Raw genomic sequence first — 19,865 nt, forward strand, 5'->3', positions numbered from 1 at the left:
CCATCATGTTCTGGTAGGGCTGGGAAGTGCGATTAAACAGTTGTTTTGGGTCTTATCACATCTAGTCCACTGACTGGTTTATTAGCAACTTGTAGTTTTGCTTAGTTATGTGAATTTTAACCTTCTTTGTTTAATCGAACCAGAATCTGATAAAAACGTGTTAAGTATAGCTGGTTTTCTGTAAGATTCATGAAAATATAATAGGTCTTTTCCCCAAAAAAAACCTTTCCATATTTTTCTACGTGCTTATGTTGATTATTTTAATAAAATATTTTTTCCAGCTTTTTAAAAGTAAAATTTATTTTAATGAGTTCCAAACTCCACTCACTGGTAATCATTTGCTTGCAATAATGGCTTTTTAAAGTCCATGCACGATTTGTAATATGGATCAACAAATGGGTAACTTTTTGAAAGTATAGAGTTTTAAGGAATAACAGTTTGGTCATAAGACAATATTTAGAAATAAATTAGCCTGCAAGCAGCTTGAAGGTTTTAAACTATATGCTAAATAGAAGGAAGAAGAAAAAAACAACACTGTGACCTGTGTCTTTAGTTTTCTTCTAAAGGGAGTCTGCAATTTCCTACATTAAGAGAAATCCCAACACTTACCAACACATACATTGAGAAGATAGTCACGACGACTAAGAAGTAGCTAGACTTTCTCCTAATTACCAAACAAAATGTCTATTCTGGAGCGGCAGTTACTAGGTAATTCTCAATGCTGGAAATAGATACGGGTGCTTACCAACAGACTGTCTAATTTATGGCAGTGTACCTGAGCTGTTGGCATTTAGGGGATTAACATTTCTCTGCCATGATCACATTACTCTGCGATAGCTCAGCAGTTTTCCAGAAGGGTGCAGTATTGTATGCGGTGTCAGAGAGAGTTGAAGGCACCAGAGTCGACAACAAAAAGGCGGCAATGCACCGAACTGTTGGAAGGGCAATGACAAAATTGACAACAGGCACAGTGCTCAACTCACTATGCCTTTCACCTCTTTCTCTCTCAAGAAGAGACAAGAGGTTCTAACATTCATGGAACTCAGGAAAGAGGAACTCAAAAAATAGGACCCATCCCATTCCCAACGTCGTCTTGGAAACAAAACTTTTGTTTTTCTGGTGCTACCCCTGAACCTCCAGCAGTCGAATGCCCGACTCATGAAGTCATAGCACCTAAGTCAACTCTACTCAAAGCCTCTGACAGTTTGAGTTTTGAGGTGTGTCCAGCTGCCAGGCATCCAGGGCACAGGTGATAAGCTCACCTGGCCTATGTGGAGGAAACGTCCAAGCTTTGAGGAGATTAAGGCGCTCATTCTGGGATTTATGACTGTCATTCAGTTGTGCAAACACTGTGAGACCCAGTAGGGGATAAGTAGGTGACTGAGAAGAGGTTTTTGTGTCAAAATAACAAAGTCCAAACCTAGAGATAATTACTGTGACCCAGTAGCAAAATGAGAGGCTCTAGGTGGTACTCTCTCAGTTTGACAGTTTGATCCTCAGCCTTAGTTCATGGTATATGTTGATTCAACGAATATTTCATACTTACCTCTTGTCTCTGTTTTTCCAAGCATCTGATCTTCTGTTCAAGAGAGTCTGTTGAGTAGTTTCTTGATGGTTTAGCACCCTTGGGGGGGAGGGGGAGAGATGAGGAAACAAAATGAACTATAACAAACGGGAAAAATACTGTCCTTTACAAGCGCCATGGTTTTGGCAAACTCATGTTGTGATTTATAAGGCAACATCTTATTCTAGCAGTAACAATGCTCACACCATAGTCCTTCACCAAGACCTGTAGATGAATAAGCTCTATATGACATTCTAGACTCTTGTAGATAAATCCATTACCAAAAATCATTCTCTAATAAGTTACAAATGTGTCTGTGTAATAGGCAAGCAAGGAATTAGAATTTTATGAATCTGGACTTCAATTCTTTGAAAAATAATTAAAATTCAGAATCTAATGCATATAGAAATCTGGTATGTTGAAAGGATACATGTTAGGTATTTACATAGCAAACATTTCTTTAAAAAATCACTTTTGTAGGTGTGTTTATGATCTGGGGAGCAGCCCTAGTGAATGTCCAAGGAAGGAATAGAACCAGCCAAGAAAACAGACCAACACATACAGTTAAAAGGCAGAAAATCGATCCACCGGCCACCTCGATGACCTTTATACAGTTTATTTATAGAGGTGGCATGGGCGTCGGTTGTGTAATTTTAACCAGACTTTTGAAAAAAGCCGCTAGCTGACAAATTTAGATTAGTTATAAATCATGGGCACAGTGAAAAAGTTAACCACTTTTTTTTTTTTTTAATTTTTAAAATTTTTTTGGTTAGAGGTGGGAGTTTCCTTTAAAGAAAACACAAAAGCTCTGGAAACTGACTGCCATCTGCCTACATTGACCACCAGCAAAGCTCATTTGAGTACTGTTTTCTCCAACCCAACAGCCCTGCTACCAGCTCCCCTCTGAGTCACGTAGCCATACAATGAGTTGGGTGATAAGGGTGGCCCCTATCTAAATCCGCTGCCCGGTTTTGGGCTCCATAGTTATTACGGACCACATAAGTGCTTCAAGATAGCCACAAACAATTAAGAAATGTATTCAGAACACGGTGGCCTCTGCCAAAAACATTGACAGGAAATGCTGTTTTGCAATCATTGAGGGAGTGCAAGGATTTTTTTTATTATTATTAGAAATGGTTTATAAAACTGTCTTCCTATCCCTTCTCTCTTTACCTCAGTTTCACTCAAGGTTTTAGGCTTTGATGCTATTTTACCTCTCAGTAGATGCACTGCTGAACTTTCTTAGCTTATTCCTGTTCGGATGCGTGTACAATGAAAACCGCTTGTTAACCGGGACTGTGACACTCTTCCATGGGTCAACAAATTCAGAATGAGTATACTTGTTTTTTACTTCAAGCTGCCTTGGCTGAGTGCCAGAGTGACATCAAAATCCAGGTGACAAGTATGTCGGGTCCTATAATTGGGCTTTCCCTTTTTAGGGAGGCTTCCAAGAGACGCATTCTGGATCAGAACAGACTATAAACCTCAGGCAGCTTTGATCTGGACAACGCTGAGATCCATTGCTGCTCAGCGGATCCTGAGCTCAGCCGAGCCCAGGTGCGGGGAGCCCGGACTGCAGACCAAGTGGTTCTCAGCACCAGAAGGCATTCGAGTTGCCGTGGGAGCTGGCTGGCCACAGGGTACCATGAACCCTGACCCGAATGTTGGAGAAGGGAGCCAGAGCACCTCTATTTTCTTTCCCATAGACTTCATTTTTTTTCTTAGAGCAGTGTAAGTTTGTCGCAAAATTGAGTAGAAAGAACAGAGATTTCCCATATTCCTGCTGCCTCCCCCACACCGAGGTAGCTCTCCCCGCCATCAACCACCCCTACCGGAGGGGTACATCTGTTACAGCAGCTGAACCCACAGTACCTTGTCATTATCATCCAATCCATGATTGTACATTGTTATTATTATTAGAAATGACTTATAAAACCGTTTTCCTATCTCTTCTCTAATTACCTCTGTGTCATTCAAGGTTTTAGGATTTGATGATATTTTATTCATCAAACCCCTCTTGGGTTTTAGACACATATATAGCGTAACGTGTCTACCTTTATGGTATCTCACCACATTCATCAATACCCTTTTTAAAATTTACACTGAACTGAATTCTTCTAAGCCAAGAGCAAACCATGAAACGCATAGCATGGGGAAGCGAAGAGGGTGGGATTCAATCTCTCACTTTGTGCAAGAAAATCGAGCCTCAGAGTGGTCGAAGGCAGTGCCACGGTCACCCGGCCATTGTTTCTGGGTGAGAAATGTTATTGGAAACTACAGAGCAGATTTCAGCTGAGGAAAGCCAGCCAGCCCCATCGGCGCTCTGCATCTTGGCCTCAGCAGCCGCTGGAAACGCCGCTCCGCCAGCCCAGCCCTGGGAGGTGTGCCCTTACCTTGGTGTGCTCTGCAGGACCTCCCTCAGTGCCCGGTGCAGCCACGCCCGGCGCACAGTGTGCCATGGAAGCGGTTTCTCCCGGCGTCTTGGAAAGCAGAAAGAAAAGAAAAAAAGAAAAAGAAAGAAAATGTCCCTTAAGGTGTGTTTTTTCAAGAGAGACCAAGTACAAAAATTTTTCAAAAAGACTGATGACACATTAGCTCATAATAAGAGACAATGGCCTTCGTCTTTTTTTTGTTGTTGTTGTTTTAGTTTTTTGGGTTTTTTTTTTTTTTTGCATTACAGAGAAGACAAGTGCCTCTGTCTGCTCATACACAGAATAAGGTTATCAGACCAGCAACTGTGATTTTAACGTCTCCCCTCTTCCAAAGAGGGATTTCCCGGGATGTCTCAAGTAGGCAGGCCGTGACTAAGCCGACAGATAGGCAGATGGATCAGCCTGGCTGTGGTATGTAAATCACCACTCCGCCTTTCCCGGCAGTGTCTCCCAGTGGTGGAGGAAGTCGCCGCAGAAAGCCTGGGTGGACCAGCTCCTGGCTCGGGTGCCCGGCAGCCATCCCTTCCTTGTACTTTCCCATGGCAGTTAGGTAACTGTTGACTTTCTGACAGCTCAGCTAATTGCTTCCTTAAAGGCAGGGGTTCCTGGCAGTGCCCCACAGATGTGAGCTTAGCTGTGTGCAACTTCGTGGGTGAGTCATCCCCCAGTTCTCTAAGGGCTGTGCATCTTAGGGGATGAAAAGAGAAAATAGTAATGCACGGTGGAGGAGATGGGCATGTGTTGGCCAAGCTCATCTCCTCTCTTGGCAGAACATTGGAAACTTGCCTCTCAGGTTGAAGGCTGTCTTTTCCATGGGTGAGGTCCAGGTTTTTCTCCAGGACTCACTGGGACTAAAATCCTCCCTGTACTACCCTTGTAGCCTTATTGGTGGGCTCTTGTCCTATAAGGGGTGCATCATAGAGCACGAGACCTCCTTCTGGACTCAGAGGAAGCAGAGCAAAAGACAAGGCAAGGCTACACGGGCAAAGAGTATGCTGCCAAAAGGAGAGGGAAAGCCTTTACCGTCGATCGCATAATTCACATTTTTATTTTGACCTCTCTCCATGAGATATCCAGGTACGTGTAGCATAAATCCTAAAGCTCCTGAAATTCAAGACTCTTTAAAAGGGAATGTCCTGGCCAGAGACCTCAGCTGGTTAGAGCATCATCCTGAAGCGCAAAGGTTGCTGGTTCAATCCCTGGTCAGGGCACATGCAGGAGCAGCTTGATGTTCCTGTCTATCTCTCTCTTTCTCTCCCTTCCTCTCTCACTGAAATCAATAAATAAAAATTTTAAAAAATAATACAAATAAAAGGGAATAAGTGGGCATCCAGAAGCTGGCCCTCTGGTTTCCCCTTCCTGTCGTCTCACTCTCCAACCCTTCCTGGGCCCCAGCCACACTGAACTTCCCCCAGTTCCTGAAATGCATCCCAGCCCGTCACGCACGCTGCCCCCTCTTCCCGGCACTCTCTCCCTGTGGGCCCTCCACTCTGGTGGCTGCCGGCCTTGTCTGACCTCTCCCCGCCCGCCCATGCAGAGCGTTTCACGTTGGCAATATAGCATCGGCCAGAGCGTCTTTATACGCTGGTGTGTTCACCTCTGCGTCCACAGTCCCAGGCCCAGAGCAGGTGTTCAACACATTTTGCTGAATAAACACACAGATGACTAGCTACATACCAGATTTACAGACATTCTGTGTGTGTGTGTGTTTACTTTTTGCTGGTTTCTCGATCTGTCTGGGGGTACACTTGAGTCAAATACACTGACATTTCCTTAAGGCAGGGGTCGGGAACCTATGGCTTGCGAGCCAGATGTGGCTCTTTTGATGGCTGCATCTGGCTCGCAGACAAATCTTTAATAAAAAAAAATAATAACGTTAAAAATATAAAACATTCTCATGTATTACAATCCATTCATTTCCTACTGCTCGTGTTCATGGTTGCGGGTGGCTAGAACCAATCACAGCTGTCCTCCAGGACAACACCAAATTTTTATTGGATAATGTGTAACATACATGGGTCGTTGTATGGCTCTCACGGAATTGCATTTTAAAATATGTGGCGTTCATGGCTCTCTCAGCCAAAAAGTTTCCTGACCTCTGCCTTAAGGCAATATCCAAACATACGAATGAGGATCAAATTGTTCAAAGATCTAAATGGGAGAAGGTATGACTCATGTATGACTCTGACTTAGGAGAGAGAAGAAGAGAATTCCTGGAAACGGACACTTCATTAACAGTAAAAGCTGCTGGCCAGGAAAAAAAAAAAAGAGACAATAATGTGACAATATTTTTCTTCTAATGCGTGCACACGGACACGCACACACCTTAGTTATATAGATAGTTCTAAGTTCCCATCAGCCTTATCTGTGTATTTGGTAATCATCGCCGAGCAGATATTGACCTCTTTTTCTGGCTAGGAGGCACATCCTGGGCGCTGTCGCCCATGGGGGCTCTCTGTCCAGGTGCCCCAGGCACTCACTGTTGCACTGTGGTTGCTTCTACTGAACAGAAATCCTCATGATAATCCCTTTGCCTCTTCTCTTGGCAGCTGAACAGCAGACGGATGACGGATTTGCTGCTACTCCAGAGAGTCGCGGGGTAACTGATCAGTGAAGAGTAACTCCTGGAGAGCTCCAGTTTGGCTTGAGACCAAAGAAACGTGCACCAGACCAGCCCCAAACATTCCCCACGACATGTGCCCGCCCCTCCCTTCCCCCCCTCACACGGGCTGCATGCTCTGCGTCTGGCTTCTAGTCAAGCCTTTTTTTTCCACACGATGTCTTACTGGCTGCTGTAACTCGCAGAGAAACAGACATGCCATTCCATGTTTCCAAGGCAATGGTGAAGAGTCCTCATCTCTCAAGTGACGACTACTATTGATATATATGTTATCAAGTAACTGATCAGGAGAAATATGGTGAAGAGAAGGCCCAAGCAATGACTAGTCACTAGTCTGTGACTATCATTTAAGTTGAGATAATCTTCTCAAATGTAGTCCAAGAAAAAGCATCACGTTTCTACAAAGCTTAGAGCCTTTTATTTTTTTACAGATAAGATAAACAGGGTCTTTAATATCCTTGTAGAATGGGGGAGGAGGTGTTGAAAAACCTCCTTTGCTTCCTGAATCTCTTTGCGTGATTCTTTTAAGCGAATGTGCCATCTAGGTGGGAGACTGAGTTGGTCTACTGCTGACTAAAGACCCGATTGCAGAAGCCAGTCACAGGGATTCAGATCTCAGTGCCACCACCCACTGCTCGTGCCTTTGGGAGAGAGGTGTAAGGCCCCTGGTGTCAGCTTTCATCCTGTGAACATGGGGAGAGTAACAGTGTCCTCTTCCTAGCATTTCTATCTGTGACTATACATATAGGAGCTTAGATACTAATAATTACAGGGCCTTAAGGACAACACGGGCTTCTCACACCTCTCTGTCAACACTGCCCCATGTCTCTCTGCTCCCTGTCCTGGCCATACTGCCGTCCCATGAACCTGCCCTGCATACTTCCTGTTCTCTGCCAAGAATTATTTTTTTTAATTAACTCCTTTTGTGCAATTTTATTTTGAAATACCTCAAAAAGTAACATGAATTGATGGAGGAAAGAGGATGGGAAGATGGGTAGCTAAACATGGGTGGGTGGTGCATACCATAACATCCTTTCAACTTTGCTGTGTTTGATGTTTTTATTTATTATTTATTTTTTTATTAAGTGAGAGGAGGGGAAGCAGAGACAGACTCCCACATGCACCCCAACCGGGATCCACCTGGCAAATCAATCCTCTGCTCATTTGGGGTGTTTCTCTGTTGCTCAGCAACTGAGCTATTCTTAGCACCTGACGCAGAGGCCACAGAGCCATCCTCAGTGCCTGGGGCCAACTTGCTGAAACCAATCGAGCCATGGCTACAGGAAGGGAAGACAGAGAGAGAGAAGAGAGGGGGAGGGGTGGAGAAGCAGATGGTCACTTCTCCTGTGTACTCTGACTGGAAATCAAACCCAGGACACCCACACACTGGGCTGATACTCTACCACTGAGCTAACCAGCCAGGGCATGCTTGACGTTTTTATAACAAAATGTTTGAAAGAAAATCAGAATCAAGGCATAAAATATTACACCATAATCAACGGATAGAAAAGAAGGCAGGTGAAATGACCATCAGTCAAATCATTTATGCAATAAGTACTATGACAAACGGAAAGGGACATCATCACTCTCTCTTTTTTTTTCCTAGCAAGAGAAAGAGAGAGAGATGGACAGATGGACAGGGACAGACAGGAAGGGAGAGAGATGAGAGGCATCAACTCATATTTGCAGCACCTTAGTTGCTCATTGATTGCTCTCTCATACGTGCCTTGACCTGGGAGGCTCCAGCTGAACCAATGACCTCTTTCTCAAGCCAGTGACCCTGGGCTCTAGCCAGCAACCTTGGGCTTCAAGTCAGTGACTTTTGGGCTTAAGCCAATGACCATGGGGTCCTGTCTATGATCCCACACTAAAAGCTGGTTGACCTCATGCTCAAGCCGAATGAGACCACATTCAATCCGACAACCTCGGGGTTTCAAACTTGGGTCCTCAGCATCCCAGGCTGATGCTCTATCCACTGCACCACTGCCTGGTTAGGCAGGGGGCATCATCTTTTTAGATATCATTTTCTATGCATTTAGCAATGAGTGGGATTCAAGTGCAAATAAGCAAAGGTCCCTGCTTCCAATGAAATTTTTATCTACATATAATATAGGTATACATAATTATGTGTGTGTACATGCACATGAGTGTGTGAGTGTGTGTGTATGTGTTTTAAGCACTTGAGGAGGGTGAGCTCATTGTCAGCCTTAACTGTTACACTGGGCCTTGTGGGGTGCGCAGGAATTAGATGGGCAGAGGAAGCTGAGACAGCTGCTGTTCGGGAGAAATGTAAATGGAACAGAGATGGCCAAGCTTAGCAGGCAGGACTTCAGCCGCCCTGGAACAAGGTGACACGCCTCATGGGAGCCTCGAGACCTCCCTGTTTAATGAGGCAGTGGTGAGGTGAAATCAGCATGCCTTTTTCTAACTTCTCCAAAATGGGAGCTTTTGTGTTGGCTTCCTGATTTTATTCCCATGGAAATTCTTACGAGAGCATCCAGTAGCGATTGGTATCTGCCTCTGTGTCAAAGCCTAGCACCATCGTTTACTAGTTAGGTAACCTTGGTCAAGATGCTTGGCATCTCTGGACCGACCCAGCCATTGTCATCTTGTACCTGGATGATGACAATAACCTGATGTCCTCCAGCATCCACTCTCTCTCCTCCCTCAGCTCTGATCGACACAGCAGCCACTGTGAGTCTGTCCAATATGTCATTTCCTGTCATGGCTCTGCTCAAAACCTGTCAGTGGCTTTCACCTCACACAGAGTGAAAGCAGGACTCCTCAGAGTGGCCCCAGGGTCCTCTGCATTGCAGCACAGGCTTCTCACACCTCTCTGTCAGCACTGCCCCATGTCTCTCTGCTCCCTGTCCTGGCCATACTGCCGTCCCGTGAACCTGCCCTGCATACTTCCTGTTCTCTGCCAAGAATTATTTTTTTTAATTAACTCCTTTTGTGCAATTTTATTTTGAAATACCTCAAAAAGTAACATGAATTGATGGAGGAAAGAGGGTGGGAAGATGGGTAGCTAGCTATGCGATGACCAGGTAGATTAAAACCTTAACGGCAAAATCTAAACGTGGGTGGGTGGTGCATACCATAACATCCTTTCAACTTTGCTGTGTTTGATGTTTTTATTTATTATTTATTTTTTTATTAAGTGAGAGGAGGGGAAGCAGAGACAGACTCCCACATGCACCCCAACCGGGATCCACCTGGCAAATCAATCCTCTGCTCATTTGGGGTGTTTCTCTGTTGCTCAGCAACTGAGCTATTCTTAGCACCTGACGCAGAGGCCACAGAGCCATCCTCAGTGCCTGGGGCCAACTTGCTGAAACCAATCGAGCCATGGCTACAGGAAGGGAAGACAGAGAGAGAGAAGAGAGGGGGAGGGGTGGAGAAGCAGATGGTCACTTCTCCTGTGTACTCTGACTGGAAATCAAACCCAGGACACCCACACACTGGGCTGATACTCTACCACTGAGCTAACCAGCCAGGGCATGCTTGACGTTTTTATAACAAAATGTTTGAAAGAAAATCAGAATCAAGGCATAAAATATTTCACCATAATCAATGGATAGAAAAGAAGGCAGGTGAAATGACTAACGATATGACCTATTCTTTACGTCTTCCATGTGAGCCTACTCCCCAAGGTCTAGGGACTCCTCCCTCATCTATCGAACCGCTTAATTGGACATCCCAGAGCAGAGAGCTGCAGCCTGACCCCTGGGTTGGGCTGGGGAGGGGACAAGTCTGGAGAGACTTTTTCTGCACCACCTCGGTCCACAGCGGGGACCCCAATGCTCCAGACAGAGAGGTCCTGAGATGGACAGTGCACCTAGAGTGGTAGGATAGTAGAACCAGACCATTCCTGTGTCCTCAAGAAAGATGCAGACGTGGCCAACTAAGGTTTCACCGCATTCAGGAGGCTTCACCATCAAGCTGAGGAGTACGTAGTAGTTCTGACAGGGACCTGAGGGAAGGGGATGACTTGAGGGGCCTGGGAGCTTCAGTGATTGGCAGTGGGGACGCAGGCCAACACAAGGCCACAAGGAGCAGGTGACATCAGCGCTAAAGGCTGTGAAAGATGGCAGAGGCCTGCAGCGCGAACGCCACCACCCTAAAGATACCAGAAAAATGCAGAATATCCTGATGAATTTGAATTTTAGATACACGATGAATTTTTTTGTTAGTTTTTGGTATAAGCATGTCCCCCCCAGGCAATATTCTGTTGTTTATCTGCAGGTCAAACCTAACTTGGCATTCAGTATTTTGATTTGCCGCCACTGGCAACCCTGCTCCACCTGCATCTCCGTTGCGAGGAACCCTGCCGCCCAGACTGTAGGTGCCACACAGGGAGATGGGAAGGCACGCTCCCGCATGTGCCCGCCCTGAAGACAGCCCACCTGAGACAACCCGGACATGGCTGTGGTCCCCTGTCTAGAAAGGGGATGGCTTGCTTGACAAAGAAGGCTTATAAAGGCACAGGATTTCAAGCCCCGCATGGGGTTGGAAGTTCCCCGGAGAGGTCCACAGCCTGTCACGAAGCAGAGCCGAACATCAAGAACACAGTTGCTCAACATCTCCCTTCCCGGTCGCTCCCGAGCAAATATATTTTCCTTCCTTAATATGGTCGCGAGTTTACAGCATTTCTTAACCCAAAAGCTTGTTATTCTTGTTTACCTAATGAGGAAGGCACACCCGATGTTTTATTTTTCAAATGCGCCTGCTGAATTTGTACACATCTGGGAGAAGACAATCAGAGGCGGAGGCAGAATTCCAAAAGTGGGGAGGACACCTTGGCTCCAAGCACCTGTTCCTGTAGAAAGCCCAGACTCTGAATTCTCTTTCCTCTCTTCGCAGGCTCCTGGGTGCCTTGGAATCTAATCGGTTAGTTGTGACATCTGTTAGAATTCCTACCCAGCCCCTTCACTTCCAGGTTTGGTGGTTTCCTCCACCAACCCCTCAGTGTTGTCATGCTGTTCCTCTGGCCACCCAAGTGGTGTGACCTGGAGCTGCCAGGGCTTTGGTTTCCATGGAGGCAGAAGGTGTCCCCTGTCCCCTACCACTTGCCCCTTCCAAGGACAGCCTGTGTCTTTTGTCTCTTGTGGAACCAGGGGAAAATCCAATGATGGACAGACAACCTTTGAGTAAGAAGGTAGCTTGCTCAAAAGTATCCCTCCTCACCCAGAGGGAGCCTCAGTTTATGGCCTCCCTTCTACCCTGAGAAGCCTTCTATCCATCAGGAGGATTCCTCTCAAAATCTAGGAAGAGCTTTTGTCTTCTTTTGTATGTGTGTGTGACAGAGAGAGGGACAGATAGGGGCAGACAGACATGAAGGGAGAGAGATGAGAAGCACCAATTCTTGTTGTGGCTCCTTAGTTGTTCACTGATTGCTTTCTCATATGTGCCTTGACCTGGGGGCTACAGCAGAGCAAGTGACCCCTGGCTCAAGCCAGTGACTTTTGGGCTCAAGCCAGTGAGCATAGGGTTATGTCTATGATCTCACACTCAAGCCAGCGACCCCATGCTCAAACTGGTGAGCCTGTGCTCAAGCTGGCAACCTCGGGGTCTCGAGCCTGGGTCCTCCGCATCCCAGTCTGACGCTCTATCCACTGTGCCACCGCCTGGTCAGGTTTGTCTTTCTTCTTTTTAAGAGTTTTAATTCTTGTGTCCTTGCGTCCAGTTTCAGCTTACGGACCCGTGTCACTGTGTCCCTGTGGCACCTGGAGATACACCTAATGGAATAGAGTTCGAGGTGGGTGTACACAGCGAGATCTCCTTATCTGGACGTCTACCCTGATGGTCGTGCACAGTGGAAGCCTTTGACATCTTCATGACGAATGGAAGGAGGAATAAGCTACAAATAAGCCACAGGCTCAACCTAACTCTCTGGGGATGTTTTGGGAAACACAACCTGGCCTCTCTCTGCACCAATCCGCTTAGTTCTGAGGTTTGAATATGCTTTTAGGAGAAGACTGAAAACTGGGAGCCGGACTTGTGGATAGGAGACAGATACACAGCTCATTTAAAGGACTTCATGCAAGCTGCAGACCCTGGGCTTCAAACACCAGGCGGTGCAGCTGCCGAGCTGAGGGAGACAGGCCTTCTCTTCTCCCAAATGTGCCACCTGTTCAAACACTGCTGCGACAGGTGCACAGATCCTCACTCAACAGTGCAGCACAGATCCAATATTCCACAGCCTCTTCCCATGGCATTACGTGATGGGATTCAAAGAGGAAGACAGTGATTGTATTAAAAAAAAGAATATTTTGAGGCTCAGACTAATCCTACAATAAAATAATAATAATAAATGATGACGATGGTGTGCTTCTTTAGCCCTTATACTTATAACGTGCTTTCACATTTTCGCTTACTTTGTGTTTTTGTCAAAACCCATTTTACAGCCTGACCAGGCAGCAGCACAGTGGATAGAGCATCAGACTGGGACGCGGAGGACCCAGGTTCAAAACCTCAAGATCTCTTATCTTGAGCGCGGGCTCACCAGCTTGAGTGTGGGGTGGTCGGCTTGAGGCTGGAATCACAGACATGACCCCATGGTCACTGGCTTGAGCCCAAAGGTCACTGGCTTGAAGCCCAAGGTCGCTGGTTTGAGCAAGGGGTCATTCACTCTGTTGGAGCCCCGAGGTCAAGGCACATATGAGAAAGCAATCAATGAACAACTAAGATGCCACAATGAAGGATTGATGTTTCTCATCTCTCCCCCTTTCAGCCTGTCTGTCCCTATCTGTCCCCTTCTTTCTCTCTCTCTCTTGCTAAAAAAAAAAAAAAAAAAAAATTACAGATGAAAAAACAAGATTCTGGTTATCAAAATTCATGTTAATAAAGAATAGCGAGCTTAACTTTCAAAAAAGAGAAATGAGAAAATGGAAACTGGATCTTATTTTCTTTTTCTAACCATGTGGTTCCAGAAAACGTGTGTCAACTTACCGTAGTCTGCAGGAAGTCCCTCCCTCGCAGCCCATGAGAGTGTCGTAAGTTCACATCATGCTCTGCACCCCCCAAGCTTTCGCCCCGGGCTTTCTCCCCTCGAGAAGAATGTCCAGATCTAGAATTTGTCCTCAGTTACTAAGAAATCCTCCCTCAACTTGGACCAAATATATTATTTTGGTAGGGGGTGCTGTTTCCTAGCTAAAATGAAAAGAAAATTCGACTCTCAAGACAGGACAAAGTTCTTAGGCCACTCAATTCTGGGGGATGTCTTCCAGTCTGGACACTGCTCCCTCCTGCTCCCACACCGTGTCCTCGGTCCCAAGCATTCCCGGAAGTGGTTTGTCCATGAAATACCCTCCAGGCCTCATATCGCTTCCTTTTGTATTCGGAGACATAAATTTCGGGTCATAAATTCATCTTCCTAGCTTCACATCTTGGTTCCATGTAACTTCCACTTAACACTCATTTTGGAGTCTGAGTCATATTCTCACTTAGACGATTGCTTTTCCTTTATCTGCAAAACCATCAGCACCCCCCCCCCACCCCCTGTCGGCCAGCATTCGGTGGCATCCCTCTCAGAAGGAGGGGGAATTCTCTCATTCCGATGGGGCTCTTCACGCTCATCGACAATGCTCTTCTGTCCACTCAGAGCAGTGAGCCAGTCTGTCCATTTCCTCTTGAAGTGATTGTCCCTCCTCTCTTACTCTTCTTGGCCAAGGTCGTTGTTGAGCAAAAAGGGAACTTGACGAATGTCTCAGGCCCTTGCATCACAGCCTGTCTCTGGTATTCAGCCACAGGCTTCCCATCTCAGAGTCGCAAAGAACTTCATCTCCTGCCCCGGGAAAGGGAGTAACCCACTGTTCCGCTTACTTCGCTCCGTGGGAAAGCAGGGACAGCCCCTCCGTCCCCCATCGTTAGCCCATAGAGAAGTTTCCTCCAGAGTTTCCAGCTCTGTCAGAGAATGCAGAAGTGTTTGCCTTGTTCTGAGTGTGCGATGTCCTTCAGCAGAGGGCTGTTGTGCAAGCGGGAGTCCAGCCAAGACTCCAGCTGGCTGTCTACATAAGGAGTCGTATGTGTGAAGGTACCTTCCGGTGCCGGGGAGGAGGCTATGCCACATCCATTGGGGGGGGGGGGACTTCCAGGGGCTTTTCTTGGGAGACCTTGCTCTCAAGAGAAGTGAAGAAAGGCACCGTGGCTTGAGCCATGGCTGATGCCTTAAGCCCAGAATGGAGCGGTTGCTTCGACAATGGCATGAGCGCTGGCCCAGTCACCTTGTGATCCAAGCGGCAAGTGTCTCCATGGAGAACAAATCGCACGTGAAAAGGCGCAGAACGCAAAAGTGCACGGTCTGTAGGGTGACGGGGTGACCAGGACGTGGGTGCCCTGTGGGGGTGTGTGGATATTTTGGAGACACCATGACATTGTAAAAAGAAAACACACACGAAGCTTTGCTTCTTATCCCGAGACTAGAACTTGACAACTTTGGGAACTGAGGCACCATTTTCAAATTTCTGTGAACCTGGGTTTCTTAGAGTGGGAAACAAGGATAAGAATAGCCATGTTTGTGTTGTTACTGATGTCGAACAAAATATAAATAATGTCGATTCCCCCATACCTGTTAGGGTAGGTGCCCAACACCTGTTAGATCCCTTTTCTAATGTTTTGTTTTAAAGAGGGGCAGGGGCTAGATCACGGAGCACATTGTAGATCCAGCAGAAAATTCAGATGGGCTCTGTGATGCGGGGACAGGACCCCACTGGGAAGATCCGGGCGCTTGCTGATCAACAAGATCGAGATTGGTAAATAAGCATTAGTGTGAAGTAAAAGTGGGAGGAGGGAGCTCCTGGGGGCCATCTAGACCAGGAATCCTGACTATCAAAGCTTTGGCCCCGTAGTAAGAATGCAGGAAAAGGAGCAAAGTCCAAAGAGCACAGGAAGTCAGGATGGCATTCAGGGGGAAGGAGAGAGAGCGCTAGCCTGTGAATGATGCCCCTCAAAGTTGTGTCGCTGGAGGCGCTGGAGGCACCCAGGATGGCGCCCAGCTGTGGATGGCCTGGTGGATAATAACCCACTGCCCAGTGTAGGAAAGGGCAAGGGAGGAGACCTGCTGTTTTAGCAGGAAAGACACCGAATGCACTTTAGAGAACGCTGAGTGAAGTGGACATGCATGCAGAAGAACCCCATGGTCCATGAGTACAGGGGCCCGGAGCCATCAGCGTATCTCCTGTCATGTGAGGGACCAAGGACTTTGTACCGATCCCTGGGTGACACTGAGACAGTGTGGGTGGGCTGGGTAAGAGCAGACGGTGAGTGAGAGGAAGGATCGGAGAAGGGGGGGGGGGCATTGAGAAATGAATACTGCAATGGAGTAGGACATTTAAATACACAAGTTGTGTCCAATGCAAGTAACAGGCCAGGTGAACAGTCAGATGGACAATGACCATGAGATATGTCCAGGTGGAGCTTGTTTGTAGTGGACGAATGGCAGGGAAGCCTCGGACGCTGTGATCACCAAGCTCGGCTGCAACGTGTACGGAAGGGACCTCACTGCCCGTAACATCAGGTGGGCTTCACATCTGTTTAAAAGTGAAGGGGGGTGGAGCACGTGCTATGCTGGTGAGGGGACAGAGATTCTGAGGGGACGGAGATACTGAGAGGATGCAGATGCGGAGGGGACGGAGATGCGGAGGGGACGGAGATGCGGGGGGGACGGAGATGCGGGAGGGGACGGAGATGCGGGGGGGACGGAGATGCGGGAGGGGACGGAGATGCGGGAGGGGACGGAGATGCGGGGGGACGGAGATGCGGGGAGACGGAGATGCTGAGGGGACGGAGGTGCGGAGGGACGGAGATGCGGGGGGAACGGAGATGCGGGGGGAACGGAGATGCGGGGGGACGGGAGATGCTGAGGGGTCGGAGATGTGGAGGGGACGGAGATGCGGGGGGAACGGAGATGCTGAGGGGACGGAGGTGCGGAGGGGACGGAGGTGCGGGGGGACGGAGGTGCGGAGGGACGGAGATGCGGAGGGGACGGAGATGCGGAGGGGACGGAGATGCGGGGGGGACGGAGATGCGGGGGGAACGGAGATGCGGGGGGACGGGAGATGCTGAGGGGTCGGAGATGTGGAGGAGACCGGTGCCCAAGCACGGGTCAGCGGCCGGTCCGTTGGACTTAACACCTCAGCAACTCCTCGTATGTCCACTCCTCTCAGGTCATTCTGTCCTCTGACTGCCATTTCACATAGACCCCAAATCCGGCACACGCTGGACATCACCTTTCACCCTGCCCTTCCTATAGATGTCTTTGCCGCACGCCTCACCAGGAAAGTAAGAAAAGAGGGGCGAGGAACTCCCTCTCTCTTCCCTGGGGGCCAGAGCACAGGGACAATGAGCAAATCTCCCCCAGGAAGTGACGGGGAAACAGGAACCTAGGGGAGATCAAGTCGCAGCTACGTCCCTCAAACAGAGGGAACTAATTGCCAAGAGGCTGGTTGTGAGGAAGATGACGAGGTCGCTAGCACGGAAGAGGGGATCCAGGGACAGAGGGAACAGGCTGGTCAGAAGGGCAGTCCTGAGCAAAGGAGTCTTAGCGGCTGACCAGCAGCAAAGGGGAGGATCAGGGTGCCAGAGGGGACTCGGATGTTACCTTTACATGTCCGTCCGGGACCAGATGAGACACTCGAAAAGCATCCATTTCCATGATGGAAGGACGTCCTCCCTGGGAGTTAGAGGTCTACACAGGAGGGTCAGGAATGGCGGGCAGGGCGTGGAATGGGAGGGGAGAGGGATGCCTTCCTTTGCTCCGAGTATTAGCAGAGAGTCATTTCTTTCTTTTTTAAAAAATATTATTTATTCACTTTTTAGAGAGAGAGGAACAGAGAGAGAGACAGAAACATAAGTCTGCTGCTGTACGTGACCCCAGGTATCGAACTGACAACTTCAAGCAGAAAGTCATTTCTAACTTTGAAAAAAAAAATGACTTTTTTTCAGGGGTAGGAGGGGGGAGTGAGTTTCTGAACAGGAAAAAGTGCCCAGGTGCAGAACGCACACAGTTCTATGTGTTCATTAAATAAACGAGAGGAAGAGGTACCGGGTTAGCCACAGCATATTATTAAATGAAGGATAATTTTAACAAACAGTGTGTGTGTGTAAAGACAGAGAGACCCCAGTGCTAAGCCATGGGTGCTGCTCTGGAACAAGTGGCCCAGAGATTTCAGAAGCACATCCAGGTTTTGTGAGGCCTGATACTGGCACAATTCTAGGGCCTCCTTTAAAAAAAAAAAAAAAAAAAAAAAAAGATAAAAAATTGTGAAATGCAAATTAGGTACAAAGGTAAATCCCTGCTTAAGGGCAGCCAAGCTGGCCCAGCTCCTCAGTAAATCTGTCTCTACATGTTTTTTTACAGTTTTCTCTGTGCTTAAGCTAACTTTCCCAAAGGGCATGAATTCCCTTAGAAGGAGGAACTAAAATAAAAGTTAGGCAACATTTTTTAATATCAGCCATGCTGTCAAATTTATTGACATTAGATTTTTTTTTTTTAATGTCGATTAGAGACAGCTTCCCATTGGGAGGGTGACAGAGCTTAAGAATTTGTGAATTTATGATATTGTTTAGGATGTGTTCCTAGAAAGAAAGCCACCCACACCACAGAAAGAACTCCAAGCTCGAGCTGGCCCCTGAATTTTATTGGCTCACATAAAGCACCAAAGACAAATATCCGGAAACAAGGGGAGATCGAAAGCCCAACAATGCTTTTAATCAGGAAAGCTTGGCTTGTTCTTGAAAGAAAGGAAAAAAAATATGGACGTGAGTTGTTGCTGAGCCCAGTAGCCCAGTGGCGTGGGTTTAGGTGAACTGGGCTGCTTCCTTCCCAAACAGAGTTGTCGCCGAATCCGACGTTATTTCTAATCGCAAGCCATCCTCTGAGCTTTCCTGTCGTCCCAGGTGCCACCCTTGACGGGGGGGGGGGGGGGGGGGGGGGATGCTTCTGATGAAGGGTTTCCTTAGCAACAGGAAGTGACTGTGTCACACCACCTTATCCTCTGAGCCGTCAAGGAAGTATGTTCCTGGAAATGATTTGGGGGGACTGTCTCCATTCATTTTTTTTTTCTTGGTGAACACATGGCTGACGGTGGTACCAAGACAAAGAAGAAAGAAAGAAGGTGTGTCCTTACCTTCCGAGGGTAGGGGCTCCTGTGACTCGGTGTGGCCCCTGCGGTGGCCCTTCTGGGACCAGGAGAAGCATTCCTCTTGATCAGAAAGCAGATTTCACGGTCCAGCTCCATGCTTTCGCACCTGCCCAGGGGGACATGGCAATGTCAAACGTGACAGTGGTCATGAGAAATTTTTCACGGGTTTCAATGAGAGTGTGAATGATGTGGAGGTGTTGTTTGGGTTTGGCACCCCTCTAAAATATCCCCTGATCTCCAAGCTCATTTGTATTCAGGAGTCCGGGACCCTAGGAGTCCTTTGAAGAATATCCGGTGCTTAATCTGCACTTATTTGCACATCTACACGAAGTGGTAAAGTAAGCAACAGGCAAGCGCATAGATTCTCTGTTGGACAACGCAGACCAGAACTGAGCGCATACAGTGACCGGGCACTTTACATACATTGTCTTCCTCAGTGGACACAGTATTCCCTACTTCTTACAGAGGAACACACCTGGGCTTACGTTGCTCACCAACCTATTCATTTATGGGAGGCTTTAGAATTGAACACAATGGTGGGACCAAGGGTACGGCCCTTAACTTCTATGAACCTGATCAGCCTGGCTTAGAAAAAGAGGAAGACAACGTCCATTGTGAGGCGGCGCTGAGGAGGGTTAGTGATAGTGATAGCATACGTACGTGGCTTCGCCCAGGGCCAGGCATGCTGGGCTCACTAGTCGACACCACTGCTATTATTCTGAGGGGCTGGCATGGTTACCTAACATTCTCCCAACTGAGTTTGGAAAATAGGATCCCTTACTTAAATATATCGCCGAAAACAAAAATAATTTTTGAAAACCACGTACAAAAAAAATCTCAGTTTTGTTCCAAGACAATGAAGAGGTGTAGTCACACCTTGGGCAGAAGACAGCCGGGCGACCTAACTGGTTTCATAATACTCTTAGCAAATCTTCTAAATTATTCTTTAGCATAAGAATTCAGTGGGTGAAAATATTGTTACCTTTTGTTTTAAACAAGGGAAACTGGCTCTAGTTCCTGAATGTCAACTGGTCTTCGACCTATTTTGCAAAAGAAAATGTTTATCAAGGTCTATTTCTCTCCTATGAAGCTCAAAGTTCTGACCG

The 19,865-nt window shown here is 47.4% G+C and overlaps 1 protein-coding gene across 1 annotated transcript in view; it reads right to left on the reverse strand.

Annotated features, from left to right (window-relative positions):
* The window catches only part of TNIP3 (TNFAIP3 interacting protein 3), a 50,830-nt gene extending 32,004 nt beyond the window's left edge, over nt 1-18,826 (reverse strand). Inside the window, exons 1-3 of the mRNA XM_066384531.1 lie at nt 18,745-18,826; nt 3,958-4,044; nt 1,547-1,624 (exon numbers count right to left, since the gene is read on the reverse strand). Of these exons, the coding sequence (XP_066240628.1) occupies nt 1,547-1,624; nt 3,958-4,023 (144 nt within the window). The 5' untranslated portion in view covers nt 4,024-4,044; nt 18,745-18,826. The remainder of the gene's footprint in view (nt 1-1,546; nt 1,625-3,957; nt 4,045-18,744) is intronic.
* Between the last annotated feature and the right edge of the window lie 1,039 nt (nt 18,827-19,865).

The sequence above is a fragment of the Saccopteryx leptura genome, chromosome 1, assembly GCF_036850995.1.
Source record: "Saccopteryx leptura isolate mSacLep1 chromosome 1, mSacLep1_pri_phased_curated, whole genome shotgun sequence".
Taxonomy (NCBI): Eukaryota; Metazoa; Chordata; class Mammalia; order Chiroptera; family Emballonuridae; genus Saccopteryx; species Saccopteryx leptura.